This window comes from Pristiophorus japonicus, chromosome 7 (assembly GCF_044704955.1).
Source record: "Pristiophorus japonicus isolate sPriJap1 chromosome 7, sPriJap1.hap1, whole genome shotgun sequence".
NCBI lineage: Eukaryota > Metazoa > Chordata > Chondrichthyes > Pristiophoridae > Pristiophorus > Pristiophorus japonicus.
Window position 1 is genome coordinate 247,105,541 of NC_091983.1, and position 17,533 is coordinate 247,123,073.

Sequence of the window (17,533 nt, forward strand, 5' to 3'; positions counted from 1 at the left end):
AGAGTTCAGGGAGCGAGGAAGGAGATTAAAAAGCAGGACCTCAAATAGGAGGCTAGAGCAGATGAACGTGTGGCTGGAGAGATGGTGCAGGAGGGAGGGCTTTACATTCCTGGAGCATTGGGACCTGTTCTGGGGAGGTGGGGTCTATACAGGCCGGACAGGTTGCACCTCAGCAGGGCTGGAAACAATGTCCTCTCGGGGACGTTTGCAAGTGCTATTGGGGAGGGTTTAACCTAAATTGGCAGGGGGCTGGGCACCAGGATGTAATATTAGAAAGGGGAAATAAAGTGCGCAAAGGATTGGGAGAGGCAGAGAGCATCAAAGTAATAAATAGTAAGGTATTAGGTGGGGTCAAACCAAGTTAGAATACAGGATGGTCTAAGATGAGTTTACTGTGTAGGTATGTGAACGCACAAAGAATAGTAAACAAAGTAAGAGTGCTACAGGCACAAACAGCCACATGGGAATATGATGTTATGGCAATAACTGAGTCCTGGCTCAAAAAAGGGCAAGATTGGGTATTAAACATTCCTGGTTATAAGATATTCAGGAAAGATAGGGAAGGGAAGATAGGAGATGGTGTGGCAGTGTTGGTTAAGGAGAATGTTAGTGCTGGAGAGGGAGGATGCCCTGGAGAGGTACCATTACACTACTAGGTGGTATTCTATAGATCACATGGATGAACTTCAACAGTTGTACATCACTGTCTGGAGTAAAAATAAAACAGGGAAGGTGGCTCAACCATGGCTAACAAGGGAAATTAAGGATAGTGTTAGATCCAAGGAAGAGGCATATAAATTGGCCAGAAAAAGCAGCAAACCTGAGGACTGGGAGAAATTTAGAATTCAGCAGAGGATGTCAAAGGGTTTAATTAGGAGGGGAAAAAAAAAAGAGTACGAGAGGAAGCTTGCCGGGAACATAAAAACTGACTGCAAAACTTCTATAGATATGTGGAGAAAATGATTAGTGAAGACAAACGTAGGTCCCTTGAAGTCGGACTCAGGTGAATTAATAATGAGGAACAAAGAATTGGCAGACTAATTGAACAAATACTTTGGTTCTGTCTTCACGAAGGAAGACAAAAATGACCTTCCGGATGTACTAGGGGACCAAGAGTCGAGTGCGAAGGAGGAACTGAAGGATATCCTCATTAGGCGGGAAATTGTTTTGGGGAAATTGATGGGATTGAAGGCCAACAAATCCCCGGGGCCTGATTGTCTGCATCGCAGAGTACTTAAGGAGGTGGCCCTAGAAATAGTGGATGCATGGGTGATCATTTTCCAACAGTCTATCGACTCTGGATCAGTTCCTATGGACTGGAGGGTAGCTAATGTAACACCATTTTTTTTAAAAAGGAGGGAGAGAGAAAACGAGTAATTATAGACCGGTTAGTCTGACATCAGTAAATGTTGGAATCAATTATTAAGGATTAATAAGCAGCACATTTGGAAAGCAGTGACAGGATCAGTCCAAGTCAGCATGGATTTGCAAAAGGGAAATCATGCTTGACAAATCTTCTGCAATTTTTTGAGGATGTAACTAGTAGAGTGGACAAGGGAGAACCAGTGGATGTGGTGTATTTGGACTTGCAAAAGGCCTTTGACAAGGTCCCACATAAGAGATTGGTGTGCAAAATCAAAGCACATGGTATTGGGGGTAATGTACTGGCGTGGATAGAGAATTGGTTGGCAGACAGGAAGCAGAGAATCGGGATAACTGGGTCCTTTTCGGAATGGGAGGCAATGACTAGTGGAGTGCTGCAGGGCTCAGTGCTGGGACCCCAGCTCTTTACATTATACATTAATGATTTGGATGAAGGAATTGTGTGTAATATCTCCAAGTTTGCAGATGACACTAAACTGGGTGGTGGTGTGAGCTGTGAGGAGGATGCCAAGAGGCTGCAGGGTGATTTGGACAGGTTGGGTGAGTGGGCAAATGTATGGCAGATGCAGTATAATGTGGATAAATGTGAGGTTATCCACTTTGGTGTTAAAAACACGAAGGCAGATTATCTGAATGGTGGCAGGTTAGGAAAAGGGGAGGTGCAACGAGACCTGGGTGTCATGGTTCATCAGTCACTGAAAGTCGGCATGCAGGTACAGCAGGTGGTGAAGGCGGCAAATGACACGTGGGCCTTCATAGCTAGGGCATTTGAATATAGGAGCAGGGAGGTCTTACTGCAATTGCACAGGGCCTTGGTGAGGCCTCACCTGGAATATTGTGTTCAGTTTTGGTCTCCTAATCTGAGGAAGGACGTTCTTGCTATTGAGGGAGTGCAGCGAAGGTTCACCAGACTGATTCCAGGGATGGCTGGACTGACATGAGAGACTGGATCAACTGGGCCTTTATACACTGGAGTTTAGAAGGATGAGAGGGGATCTCATAGAAATGTATAAGATTCGGACGGGACGGGACGGGACAGGTTAGATGCGGGTCGAATGTTCCCGATGTTGGGGAAGTCCAGAACCAGGGGACACAGTCTTAGGGAAAGGGGTAGGCCATTTAGGACTGAGATGAGGAGGAACTTCTTCACTCAGAGTTGTTAACCTGTGGAATTCTCTGCCAGAGAGAGTCGTTGATGCCAGTTCATTGGATATATTCAAGAGGGAGTTAGATATGGCTCTTACGGCTAAAGGGATCAAGGGGTATGGAGAGAAAGCAGGAAAGGGGTACTGAGGGAATGATCAGCCATGATCATATTGAATGGTGGTGCAGGCTTGAAGGGCTGAATGGCCTACTCCTGCACCTATTTTCTATTTTTCTTTTTACAGACCACCAAATAGTGGGAAAGATATGGAGTAGCAAATTTGCAGAGAAATTACAGAGAGGTGCAAGAGCAATAGAGTAGCAATGATGGGAGACTTCAACTATCCTAATATACACTGGGATGGTAATGGTGTAAATGGCAGAGGGGGGGAGGCGGAATTTCTGAAGTGTGTTCATGAGAACTTTCTTGGGCAGTATGTTTCCGGCACGAAAAGAGAGGAGGCATTGCTGGTGGTTCTGGAGGTAGGTCAAATGGAGCAAGTGTCAGTCGGTGAACATTTAGGGAACAGTGATCATAGTATCAAAGTTTAGATTAGCAATGGAAAAGGACAGGGAGCAATTCAGAGTAAAAATGTTTAACTGGTGGAAGGCCAATTTCAGTGGGATGAGAACAGATGTGGCCTGGGTAAACTGGAATCAAAGATTGGCAGAAAAACTGCAGTGGAACAATGAGCTGGCTTTATAGAGGAAATAGTTTGGGTACAATTGAGGTACATTCCCACGAAGGGGAAAGGTAGGGCAACTAAAGTCAAACCTCCCTGGATGACGAATCATATAGAGAGTAAGACAAAGCAGAAAAAGAGCAGGTAAGACAGGTTGCAAATACATCCGAGAATTAGGCTACAGAAAGGTCAGAGGTGAAGTGAAAAAGAAAATAAGAGGGGTAAAGAGAGAGTATGAAAATAGAATGGCTAACATAAGGTAATCCAAAAGTCTTCTATAGACATATAAATAGTAAACAGGTAGTCAGAGGAGGGGTGGGGCCGATTAGGGACCAAAAAGGAGACATATGCATGGAGGCAGAGGGCATAGCTGAGGTACTAAACAAGTACTTAGCATCTGTCTTCACCAAGGAAGGGGATGCTGCCATAGACAGTGAAGGAGGAGGCAGTGGTGACACTTAATAGGTCAAAAATTGATAAAAAGGTATTAGAATGGCTGGCTGTCCTTAAACTAGATCACTAGGAGCGGATGGGATGCATCCTGGGATGCTGAGGGAACTCAGGGCAGAAATCGCAGATGTTCTGGGCATAATATTTCAATCCTCCATAGATACGGGGGTGGTGCCAGAGGACTGCAAATGTTACACCATTGTTCAAAAAAGGGTGTAAAGATAAATCCAGCAACTAACATATCAGAAATAGGAGCAGTAGGCGGCCATTAGGCCTGCCGAGCCTGCTCCGCCATTTAAGATCATGGCTGATCTGACCATGGACTCAGCCCCACTTCCCTGCCCACTCCCCATAACCCTTTACTCCCTCAGCGTTCAAAAATCTGTCCACCTCTGCCTTAAATATATTCAATGACCCAGCCTCCACAGCTCTTAGAGAATTCCACAGATATACAACCCTCACAGAAGAAATTCCTCCTCATCTCAGTTTTAAGTGGGCAGCCCCTTATTCTGAGACTATGCCCCCTAGTTTTAGTTTCCCCCATGAGTGGGAATATCCTTTGTGTATCCACTTTGTCGAGCCCCCTGATTATTTTATATGTTTCGATAAGATCACCTCGTTTTTCTGAACTCCAGTGTGTAGGTCCAACCTACTGAACCTATCTTCATAAGGCAACCCCCCTCATCTCCGGAATCAACCTTTTTTGAACAGCCTCCAGTACAAGTATATCTTTCCTTAGATACGGAGACCAAAACTGCACTCAGTACTCCAGGTGTGGCCTCACCAATACCCTGTACAGTTGTAGCAGGATTTCCCTCCTTTTATACTTCACCCCCCTCACAATAAAGGCCAACATTCCATTTGCCTTCCTGACTACTTGCTGTACCTGCATACTAACTGTGTTTCATGTACAAGGACCCCCAGGTCCCTCTGTACTGCAACACTTTGTAATTTTTCTCTATTTAAATTGTAACTAGCTTTTCGTTGCAGTCTGTTTATCCTCGGTAGTGGGGAAGCTTTAGAAACAGTGATCAGGGACAAAAAAGGCTTGCCAGCAAAACTGAAGCCCATGGAATAAAAGGGGCAGTGGCAGCATGGGTATGAAATTGGCTAAGTGACAGGAAACAGAGTAGTGGTGAATGGTTGTTTTTTGGACTGGAAGGTGGTATACAGTGATGTTCCCCAGGGGTTGGTTCTAGGACCACTGCTTTTCATGATATATATTAATGACTTGCACATGGGTGTACAGGGCACAATTTCAAAATTGGCAGATTTGAAGAGAAAAAGATTAGTGAAGATAATCGTAGGTCCCTTGCAGTTAGAATGAGGTGAATTTATAATGGGGAACAAAGAAATGGCATTTGAACAAATACTTGGTTCTGTCTTCATGAAGGAAGACACAAATAACCTTCCGGAAATACTAGGGGAAGGAGGAATTGAAGGAAATCCTTACTAGTCAGGAAATTGTGTTAGGGAAATTGATGGGATTGAAGGCCGATAAATCCCCAGGACCCGATAGTCTGCATCCCAGAGTACTTAAGGAAGTGGCCCTAGAAATAGTGGATACATTGGTGATCATATTGCAACAGTCTATAGACTCTGGATCAGTTCCTATGGACTGGAGGGTAGCTAATGTAACACAGCCCTTCCGCTTAACATTTAACATCCGTGAGACAAAGATCCTCCACCAGTCGGTCACCGCCGCACAGTACTGCCTTCTAATCATCAAGATCCACAGCGCGGCCCTGGACAACGTGGATTTCCCATATCTTGGGAGCCTCTTAACAAAGGCAGACATGGATGCGGAGACTCAGCATCGCCTCCAGTGCAGCCTTCGGCCGCCTGAGGAAGAGTGTTTGAAGACCAGACCCTCAAATCTACCACAAAACTCATGGTCCACATGGCTGTAGTAATACCTGCCCCTCCTGTATGGATCTGAGGCATGGACGATGTGTAGAAGGGCACCTCAAGTCGCTGGAGATATATCACCAATAATGTCTCCACAACATCCTGCAAATCCCCTGGGAGGACAGGCGCACCAACATCAGTGTCCTCGACCAGGTCAACATCCCCAGCATTGAAGCACTGACCACACTCGATCAGCTTCGCTGAGCAGGCCACATAATATGCATGCCAGATACGAGACTCCCTCAGCAAATGCTTTATGCGGAGCTCCTTCATGGTAAACGAGCCAAAGGAGGACAGCGGAAATGTTGTAAGGACACTCTCAAAGCCTCGCTGGTAAAGTGCGACATCACCACTGACACATGGGAGACTCTGGCCGCAGACCGCCCGAGGTGGAGAAAGGCCATCCGGGAGGGCGTTTAGCTCTTCCGAGTTTCAACGCAAAAAGCAAGAAGAGGCCAAGAACAGGCAGCGGAAGGAGCGCGTGGCAAACCAGCCCCACCGAACCCTTCCCTCGACGAATGTCTGTCCCACCTGTGACAGGATCGGTGGCTCTCGTATCGGACTGTTCAGCCACCAAAGAACTCACTTTGGGAGTGGAAGCAAGTCCTCCTCGATTCCAAGGGACTGCCAAGATGATGATGATGTAACACCACTTTTTAAAAAAGGAGGGAGAGAGAAAACAGGGAATTATAGACCGGTTAGCCTGACATCAGTAGTGAGGAAAATGCTGGAATCAATTGTTAAAGATGAAATAGCAGCACATTTGGAAAGCAGTGACAGGATCGGTTCAAGTCAGCATGGATTTATGAAAGGGAAATCATGCTTGACAAATCTTCTTGAGTGGTGCAGAAGGGAGGGATTCAAATTCCTGGGATATTGGAACCGGTTCTGGGGAAGGTGGGACCAATACAAACCGGACAATCTGCACCTGGCCAGGACCGGAACCAATGCCCTTGGGGGAGTGTTTGCTGGTGCTGTTGGGGAGCAGTTAAACTAACATGGCAGGGGACGGGAACCTATGCAGGGAGGCAGAGGGAAATAAAAGGGAGACAGAGGCAAAAGATAGAAAGGAGAATTAGTAAAAGTGGAGGGTAGGGAATTCCAAAACAAAATGGGCCACATTACAGCAAAATTCTAAAGGGGCAAGGTGTGTTAAAAAGACAAGCCTGAAGGCTCTGTGCCTCAATGCGAGGAGTATTCAGAATAAGGTGGACGAATTAACTGCACAGATAGCAGTTAATGGATATGATGTAATTAGCATCACAGAGACATGGCTCCAGGGTGACCAAGGCTGAGAACTCAACATCCAGGGGTATTCAACATTTAGGAAGGATACACAAAGGAAAAGGAGGTGGGGTGGCATTGCTGGTTAAAGAGGAAATTAATGCAATAGTAAGGAGGGACATTAGTTTGGATGATGTGGAATCGGTATGGGTGGAGCTACGGAATGCCAAGGGGCAGAAAACGCTAGCAGGAGTTGTGTACAGACCACCAAACAAAAGTAGTCGTAAGGTTGGGGACAGCATCAAACAAGAAATTAGGGATGCATGCAATAAAGGTACAACAGTTATCATGGGTGACTTTAATCTACATATTGATTGGGCTAACCAAACTGGTAATAATGCAGTAGAGGACGATTTCCTGGAGTGTATTAGGGATGGTTTTCTTGACCAATGTCGAGGAACCAACTAGAGAGCTGGCCATCCTAGACTGGGTGATGTGTAATGAGAAGGGACTAATTAGCAATCTTGTTGTGCGAGGCCCCTTGGGGAAGAGTGACCATAATATGGTAGAATTCTTTATTAAGATGGAGAGTTACACAGTTAATTCAGAAACTAGGTCCTAAACTTAAGGAAACCTAACTTCGACGGCATGAGGCGTGAATTGGCTAGAATAGACTGGCAAATGATACTTAAAGGGTTGACGGTGGATAGGCAATGGCAAACATTTATGCAGCTTCAACAGTTGTACATCCCTGTCTGGAGTAAAAATAAAACAGGGAAGGTGGTTCAACCGTGGCTAACAAGGGAAATTAAGGAGAGTGTTAGATCCAAGGAAGAGGTATATAAATCGGCCAGAAAAAGCAGCAAACCTGAGGACTGGGAGAAATTTATAATTCAGCAGAGGATGTCAAAGGGTTTAATTAGGAGGGGAAAAATAGAGTACGAGAGGAAACTTGCCGGGAACATAAAAACGGACTGCAAAAGCTTCTATAGATATGTGAAGAGAAAAAGATTAGTGAAGACAAACGTAGGTCCCTTGCAGTCGGACTCAGGTGAATTAATAATGGGGAACAAAGAAATGGCAGATCAATTGAACAAATACTTTGGTTCTGTTTTCACGAAGGAAGACACAAATGACCTTCCGGATGTGCTATGGGACAGAGGGTCTACTGAGAAGGAGGAACTGAAGGATATCCTTATTAGTCAGGAAATTGATGGGATTGAAGGCCGACAAATCCCCAGGGCCTGATTGTCTGCATCCCAGCGTACTTAAGGAGGTGGCCCTAGAAATAGTGGATGCATTGGTGATCATTTTCCAACAGTCTATCGACTCTGGATCAGTTCCTATGGACTGGAGGGTAGCTAATGTAACACCACTTTTTAAAAAAGGAGGGAGAGAAACCGGGTAATTATAGACCGGTTAGCCTGACATCAGTAGTGGGGAAAATGTTGGAATCAATTATTAAGGATGAAATAGCAGCGCATTTGGAAAGGAGTGACAGGATCAGTCCAAGTCAGCATGGATTTGTGAAAGGGAAATCATGCTTGACAAATCTTCTGGAATTTTGTGAGGATGTAACCAGTAGAGTAGACAAGGGAGTGCCAGTGGATGTGGTGTATTTGGACTTGCAAAAGGCCTTTGACAAGGTCGCACATAAGAGATTGGTGTGCAAAATCAAAGCACATGGTATTGGGGGTAATGTACTGGCGTGGAGAGAGAATTGGTTGGCAGACAGGAAGCAGAGAATCGGGATAACTGGGTCCTTTTCGGAATGGGAGGCAGTGACTTGCGGAGTGCCGCATGGCTCAGTGCTGGGACACCACCTCTTTACAATATACATTAATGATTTGGATGTAGGAATTGAGTGTAATATCTCCAAGTTTGCAGATGACACTAAGCTGGGTGGCAGTGTGAGCTGTGAGGAGGAAGCTAAGAGGCTGCAGAGTGACTTGGACAGGTTAGGTGAGTGGGCAAACGCATGGCAGATTCAGTATAATGTGGATAAATGTGAGGTTATCCACTTTGGTGGCAAAAACATAAAGGCAGATTATCTGAATGGCGGCAGATTCGGAAAAGGGGAGGTGCAACGAGACCTGGGTGTTTGGTACATCAGTCATTTAAGGTTGGCATGCAGGTACAGCAGGCGGTGAAGGCAGCAAATGGCATGTTGGCCTTCATAGCGAGGGGATTCGAGTATAGGAGCAGGGAGGTCGTACCTGCAGTTGTACAGGGCCTTGGTGAGGCCTCTCCTGGAATATTGTGTTTAGTTTTGGTCTCCTAATCTGAGGAAGGACGTTCTTGCTCTTGTGGGAGTGCAGCAAAGGTTCACCAGACTGATTCCCGAGATGGCAGAACTGACATATGAGGAGAGATGGATCGACTGGGCCTGTATTCACTGGAGTTTAGAAGAATGAGAGGTGATCTCATACAAACATATAACATTCTGACAGGACTGGACAGGTTAGATGCAGGAAGAATGTTCCCGATGTTGGGAGAGTCCAGAACCAGGGCTCACAGTCTAAGGATAAGGGGTAAGCCATTTAGGACTGAGATGAGGAGAAACTTCTTCACTCAGAGTTGTTAAACTGTGGAGTTCTCTACCGCAGAGAGTTGTTGATGCCAGTTCGTTAGATTTTTTCAAGAGGGAATTAGATATGGCCCTTACAGCCAAAGGGATCAAGGGGTATGGAGAGAAAACAGGAAAGGGATACTGAGGTGAATGATCAGCCATGATCTTATTGAATGGTGGTGCAGGCTCGAAGGGCCGAATGGCCTACTCCTATTTTCTATGTTTCTATGACAAAACTTGAAAGTATAGTGAACAGTGAGGAGGAGTGTGATGGACTTCAGGAAGACAGACAAGCAAGTGAAGTGGGTGGACATGTGGCAGATGAAATTTAATGCAACAAAGCGTGAAATAATGCATTCGTAGAAAGAATGAAGAAAGGACATGTAAACTAAATGATACAATCCTAAAGGGGGTGCACGAAGACAGACAGACCTGGGGTACGTGTGCATAAATCGCTGAAGATGGCAGGGCAGGTTGAGAAAGTAGTTATAAAGGCTTACGGGATCCTGGGCTTCATTCGAAGTATCAGGTAAAAAAGCATGGAAACTATAATGAAGCGATATAAAACACTGGATTGGCCCCAATAGGAGTACTGCATCCAATTCTGGGCACCACACTTTTGGATGGATGTGAAGGCCTTGGAGAAGGTGCAGGAATGATTTACGAGAATGATTCCAGGAATGAGGGACTGGAAAAGCTGGGGTTGCTCTCCTTGGAGCAGAGAAAAACAGGAGGAGATTTGATAGAGGTGCTCAAAATCATGAGGGGTCTGGACAGAGTAGAGAGAGAGAAACTGTTCCCATTGGTAGAAGGGTCGAGAAACAGAGGACAGAGATTTAAGGTGATTGGCAAAAGAACCAAAGGCGATGCAAGCAAAAACTTCTTTACGCAGCGAGTGGTTACGTGCTGGAATGCACTGCCTGAAAGGGTGGTGGAGGCAGACTCAATCTTATCTTTCAAAAGGGAGTTGGATAAGTATTTGAAAGAAAAAAATTGCACGGTTACGACGAAGGGGCAGGGGAGTGGGACTAGCTGAGAGTTGGCATGGGCTCGACGAACCGAATGGCCTTCTTCAGTCTGAGGTGAAAAATGTTGGTAGTGAGAATGAGGAGACACAACACACGGTAAATGGTAAAATTTTAAAGGGGTTGCAAGAACAGAGACCTGTGGGCATCTGTGCACAAATCGCTGAAGGTGGCAGGACAGGTTAACAAAGCAGTTGATAAAGCATGTGTGATCCTGAGCTTTATAAATAGAGGCAGAGTGTACAAAAGTCAGGAAGTTATGCTAAACCTATACAAAATACTAGTTCGACCCCAGCTGGAATAGTGTGTTCAATTCTGGGCACCACACTTTAGAAAGGATGTGAAGGTTTTGGAGAGAGTATAGAAGGGATTTTCTAGAATGGCTCCTGGGATGAGCGATTACAGTTATGTGGATAGACTAGAGAAGTTGGAGTTGTTCTCCTTGGAGCAGAGAAGGCCAAAGAGATTAGTTAGAGGTGTTTAAAATCATGAACGGTTTAGAGCAAATAAAGATGGCTGAAGGGTCGATAATGAGGACACAGGTTTAAGGTGTCTGGCAAAAGAACCAGAGGCGATACGAGAAAAAACTTTTGTTACGCAATGAGTGGTTAGGATTTAGAATACACTGCCTGATAGGGTGGTAGTTACAGATTTAATAATAGCCTTTAAAATAGAATTGGATAAATATTTGAATGAGACGAAATTGCAGAGATATGAGGAATGAGTAGGGGAATGGGACTAATTGGATTGCTCTTCCAAAGAGCCGGTGCAGACTCGATGGGCTGAATGGCCCTTTGTGCTGTTCTATTCTATGATTCTATAGCATGGTGTGGACCAATCCCATTACATTACATTACATTGAATCTACAGCACAGAAATAGGCTATTCAGCCCAATTGGTCTATGTCTATGTTTATATGCCACATAAGCTTCCTCTCGTTCCAACCTCTTCCCACCCTGCATCCTTCTAGTTCTTCCTCCATCACGTCTGCATTAAGACTCGCAACACTTCCACGCGTCAATATTTCATACAGCCAAGTCTGAAATATTTCTTCAGCGGCCATAATCCAATTAAAATATATTGAGCCTTGCATTAATTACAGTCACTTATAATTAAGTGAATAGAAGAACCAGACATATTCCTTTGCTCAGATTATACATTTCAACAACCTTCAGCTCATATCAATATTCCTTTGCATCTTGTGACTGGAAGAAATATTTCTGCAATGTTCTCTGCTCATCTGAAGGCATTGGCTCATGCTGGGATACAGTCTCAGGGTGCAGGCGATCCTTCAGTACTGCACCCAAATAACCATTCTCCGTCTCTAGTCCAGGCAGAATGAACTGTTATTGGACTATTTGATCAACACCACAGCTGCATACCTTGCAGCAGGGGGTCAGTGGATAGCAATGAGGAGCAGAAACACAAGCTAAATTTTACTCTTCCCCATTCAGAGACACCAAGGCCAATTGTATAGTGACCCCTCATAACTAGCTCAGCATAAACCAGGTATTAAATATGGTCTCCCTGATCTATATGCACCAGGACCACATTGGAGTGTGCAATTAACATTGAGCCACCTTTAATCAACTTAACTGAGATTAGAAACTCTCATTGCGTTTAACAGGATGCCAGATAGTTTCTTATAAAATGTGCAGGAATATGGAGTGTGTAATATAACCCAAAAGGATTGACAAAGGTGCAATACTTCCATGCAGTAACTTAACTATCAGTAAATGTCTCTAGTGCATCTTGCCAAGTGAACAGGTGACAGCTTATCACAGCATATTAGTACTGACCAAAGGTTCTCAGAAAAATGTTTATCGGTTAACCACTTCAAATGTTAAACCCACCAAAAGTCAGAAGATTCTGATTCATGCATTTCTTAGCCCCTTACCTTATTTTGCACAACGATAGATGCCATTTGCAGAGCAGCCAAATGCCTATCCTGATCTGAATGTAGAGATGGGTTTAAATCAGCTTGACATTTCTCAGCAATGCCCTTCTGTCCAGCTCCTAGATAATGAGGCTGGTTGCACTCTGGACCAGTTTCAAATCCATCCTCTTTATTTCCTCTACCCAGTTTGGTCCTTTTTTGCTCTGCCTCTCTAGTTTCAAGTGCCTTGGTTGTACACTTGAGACATCTGTCTACGCTTTCTCTGTGAACATCAGTAACATCGCTCTCTGTGCTGTGGTGCTTCTCAATATTATCTTTCCTTGGTACAAACTCTTTTCCAATTGTTCTAGGACTTGTTGGTCTCCCCTGCCACCCTTTCCTGGATTCAACTCCAATTTCCACGCTGTTCCTTCTTCTCTCAGGCACATTTCTGCTTCCACCTGAACCCTTCACCATCCCATCTCTCCTCGTTTCTTGCCTTTCCCTCTGGTCATGCCTTGACTCTGGACCCAAATCTCGGCTCGGCTCCAGTGAACAATGGCTCATTATTTGCCCTTTTACCCAAGTAGCTCCTAATAACTGAAGATTGTGTGGACTTAGCACTCTATAGGTGATCTCATCCAGGAATTTGGAAAACTTTATTTTCTCTTCTATGATCTCGGCACCTGGCCCTTTGTGCCTGCTTTGGGCCAAGCTGAATTGTGGCCAAAGTTTGCCTTGAAGGGAGGCTCTTCTGCCCTCATGCCCTCCCGGCATTTGCTGAGAAGCATAAATTGACTGGTCTGTCCTATTTTGGGCTAAAGTTTCTGCAGACCTGGCCTTGCGTAGACTTTCAACCTTAACTCCTAGCATGTTCGTCTGTTTGAGAATTCCTTTGCGAGGCAGCTGAATCTGGGAACTATCCAACTGCCTTGGAGCCAGAATTTCCGTGGCCTCTTTAAAGACTAAACTACGCCCCAGACTCCTAGTTTTCATTGACTGTCTGAAATGTTCATCCTCATTCATAGAAGACATGAGTGTCTTTTCACTTTTACTCATAAATCGAGTTAAGCCTGGCACTGCCGACCTCCGATCACCTTCACCTGACAGTTTGCCGAGGTTTTCACTGCAAAAGCCCTGAGGAGATAGGTTCCTAATACCCAGCCTATTTGGAGAAAGGGCATCCTCTCTTTCACTGCTAGAATCCTGAGACCAGACAGGAGAAAAGCGGTCGTTTGATTCTTCTAAATTTCCTGCACTCTTCAGCACTCCTACATCTGGCTCGCCAATGGTATCCGTGTAACTGAATTGTCTGTACTGCAGTACAGGCACACATCTGTTCTCAGTTACCTGACTCGGCTCAGATGGTATGGCTCTCCCATCTAGCTCGTCCCTAAAAACTGGTGGCTCGTGCCGATTCTCCCGGTGCTGAGGCGGTGCCTTTCTGTATGGCTTTCTTGTAGTCGGTGTGTTACTCATGTTCGGGCTCCCTATACTTCACTCCCCACCGCACGACCTAATAAACCAAAAGCAGAGGGGTTATAAACATTTAGCTGAGTCCAAGTAGTTACAAAATGACAGAGCTTTAAGTAGATTTCACCCCTGCCCAATATTGCAATGATCTGCTCAACTGACAAAATGATGGCAATAATCGTTATACATGCATTGTTGCAGGAAGGGCAGTGAGAAGAGCTGTTGATACAAATAACTGTCAAAAGGACATCAATTCATGTGTACTGCCCGCACAGACAGAGGGAGCACAAAAACCCCTCAGCTAGGAATTCGACAGTTGACATCAAAAGAAGCATTGATTGGCTGCAACACTTCACTGATCAAATTGTCTGTGGTGCCAATATCAGGAGCCTGGATATTCAATTTAAACCAGAAAGTTCAGCAGTTGATCTTTTTCCTGTGCATTATGCATTTTATGTCTCATGCCTACCAATGCCAAGCTCTGTAATGCTGGTTCCTTTTCCAAACTCAGCCGACAATGCTCTAAGCTCCCCCCCATCATTTGAGCCACAGTAAATTTAAACTTTAAGTTACATAACCTGATGATTTTTTTGAAATAATCAAAGGTATAATCAAGCTGCATAATAATATTTTATTTACTATCTCAGCAGCAACGTGGAATCGCAGTGGAATGTGACCCTGAATTAAAGATCACCCAGCCAGTTAATGAGTCTGTTCAAGGTTCACAGCCACACCTGCATTGCAGTGCACAATTTTTAAAAATTAATTCTTGGGATATATGAATCACTGGCAAGGCCAGCCTTTATTACCCATCCCTCAGCTTATTAGGCCACTTCAGAGGGCATTTAAGAGTCAACCATGTTGGTGGGATACTGGAGTCACAAATAGGGCAGATCAAGTAAGGGTAGCAGATTTCCTTCCCTAAAAAGTAGAAAGTGAATTTGGAAGACAGAGGAAACAAGGGCTGGAAAATAGACAACAAGGGAGTTTGGCACCACTAAATGGTACATACTTCAATGCAATGAGTATAGGGAATAAGGCAGATGAGCTGAGAGCACAGATAGACATTTGGCAGTACAATATTATAGCCATTACTGAGACATGGCTGAGAGGAGGACAGGTATGGCAGCTCAACATTCCTGGTTACAGAGTTTCCCTATATTCCTTGCATTGGATAGAGAGGGGGGGTAAAAAAAGGGGGGTGGTTGCAGTATTAAAGAAACAATTACAGCTGTGCGAAGGGATGATATGTTAGAGGGATCATCAAACAAGGCCATATGGGTTGAATTGAAGAACAAAAAAGGGGTGATCACACTGCTGGGAGTGTGCTATAGACCCCCAGTCAGAGGGAGATAGAACAACAAATATGTGAGTAAATTGCTGCGAAGTGCAAAAGCTGTAATAGTGAGGGATTTCAACTACCCTAATATTAACTGGGAAAAAAGTACTGTGAATGGTACAGAGGGTGCGGAATTCCTAAAAGGCATTCAGGAGAACTTATATAGCCAGTATTTAACAAGCCCAACAAGGGATGGGGCGGTTCCGGATTTGGTTTTGGGAAATAAAGAGGGGCATCAGTGGGAGAGTATTTTGGTGTTAGTGATCATAAAATTCAGAAAGATTTCGGGTCGTTATGGAGAAGGACGAAGGTGGGCCAAGAAAAAAAGTTCTCAATTGGGGTAAAGCCAATTTTGCTGAGCTGAGAAGGGATTTGGTCAAAGTGGACTGGAAACGGAAACTTGATGGTAAATCAGTGTTCGAGCAGTGGGAGACATTCAAGGAGGAGATCCTGAGGGTACAGAGCAATTATGTTCCCTTAAAAAAAAGGGTGGGACTAACTAATCTAGAGCCCCCTGGATGTCAAGGGACATACAGGGTAAGATGAAGAAAAAAAGGGTAGCTTATAAGATTCCAAGAACTCAATACAGCAGTGACTCTAAAGGAGGATAAGTAATGCAGGGGTGCAATTAGAAGAGATATCAGGGAAGCAAAGAGAGAGCATAAAAGAATGTTGGCAAGTAAAATTAGGGAAAACCAAAGATGTTTTATGAATATATTAAGAGCAAGAGGATAACTAAAGAAAGAGTGGGGCCTATTAGAGACCACAAAGGCAAAAGATGTGGGTAAATCCCTAACACCGGATGAAATGTATCCCAGGCTGTTGAGAAGCAAAAGAGGAAATAGCTCTGACCATCATTTTCCAGTCCTCTCTGGCTACAGGTGTGGTGCTGGAGGACTGCCAATGTTGTACCTTTGTTTAAAAAGGGAAAAAGGGATAGACTGAGTAATTACAGGCCAGTCAGCCTAATCTGAGTGGTGGGAAAATTATTGGAAAAAATTCTGAGGGATAGGCTAAATCTTCAATTGGAAAGACATGGATTAATCCAGGACAGTCAGCATGGATTTGTTATGGGAAGGTTGTGTCTGACTAACTTGATTGAATTTTTTGAGGAGGTAACCAGGTGGACCGATGAGGGCAGTGCATATGATGTAGTGTACATGGATTTTAGCAAGGCTTTTGATAGTGTCCCACATGACATACTGGTTATGAAAGTAAAAGCCCATGGGATCGAGGGCAAAGTGGTAAGTTGGATCCAAAATTGGCTCAGAGGCAGGAAGCAAAGGGTATTGGTTGATGGGTGTTTTTGTGACTGGAAGGCTGTATCCAGTGGGGTTCCGTAGGGCTCAGTGCTGGGTCCCTTGTTTTTTGTGGCATATATTAATGACTTGGACTTGAATGTTGTGGTTATGATTAAGAAGTTTGCAGATGAAACTAAAATCGGCTGTGTGGTTGGTAATGAAGAAAAAAGCTGTGGACTGCAGGAAGATATCAATATACAGGTCAGATGGGCAGAACAGTGGCAAATGAAATTCAATCCGGATAAGTGTGAGGTAATGCATTTGGGGAGATCTAACAAGGCAAGGGAACACACATTAAATGGTACGACACTGAAAAGTATAGAGGAACAAAGGGACTTTGGAGTGCAGGTGCATAGATTCCTAAAGGTAGCAGGCCAGGTAGATAAGGTGATTAAGAAGTCATATGGAATACTTGCATTTATTAGTTGAGGCATGGAATACAAGAGCAAGGAGGTTATGCTTCAACTGTATAAAACACTGGTTAGGCCGCAGCTAGAGTACTGTGTGCAGTTCTGGTCACCACATTACAGGAAAGATGTGACTGCACTAGAAAGGGTGCAGAGGAGATTTACAAGACTGTTGCCTTGAATGGAGAATTTTGGCTATGAGGAAAAATTGGAGATGCTGGGTCTGTTTTCTTTGAAACAGAGCAGCGGTGGGGAGACCTGATTGAGGTGTATAAAATTATACAGAGTGTAAGAGTGGATAGGAAGGACCTATTTCCCTTGGCAGAGGGGTCAACAGCTAAGAAACATAGACTTAAAGTAATTGGGTGGGGTGGGGGGGATTTAGAGATGATGAGGGGAAATGTCTTCACCCAGAGGGTAGAGGGGGTCTGAAACTCTCTGCCTGAAAGGGTGCTAGAGGTAGAAGCCCTCACCACATTTTTAAAATACTAGGACGTGCACTTAAATTACCATAACCTACAGGGCTACGGACCAAAGTGGGAGTAGGTTGGATAGCTCTTGGTCAACCGGCGCGGACACGGTGGGTCGAAATGGCCTCCTTCTGTGCTGTAAATTTCTATGATTCAATGAAAAGGATATTATTGAATGAGTTGGAATTTTATGAATCTGACAGCTTCATGGTCACTTTAAAATAAACTTCATTCAAATTGTCAAACTGCCATGGTGGGATTTGTACTTGTCATGCAACAGTA

The 17,533-nt window shown here is 44.5% G+C and overlaps 1 protein-coding gene across 11 annotated transcripts in view; it reads right to left on the minus strand.

The window, feature by feature from the left end:
* The window catches only part of tjap1 (tight junction associated protein 1 (peripheral)), a 258,207-nt gene that overhangs the window by 164,241 nt on the left and 76,433 nt on the right, over positions 1-17,533 (minus strand). For 7 of the 11 annotated variants that reach the window (XR_011593916.1, XR_011593915.1, XR_011593914.1 and 4 more), the window contains one exon: positions 12,283-13,777. Coding sequence is in view for 7 of the 11 variants with exons in the window: in XM_070885868.1 (XP_070741969.1) it covers positions 12,283-13,740 (1,458 nt within the window). In the remaining 4 variants the exon portion in view is untranslated. Of the gene's footprint in view, positions 1-12,282; positions 13,778-17,301; positions 17,398-17,533 lie in introns of those variants that run through there. The other 4 variants (XM_070885869.1, XM_070885870.1, XM_070885873.1 and 1 more) reach the window with 4 other exon arrangements.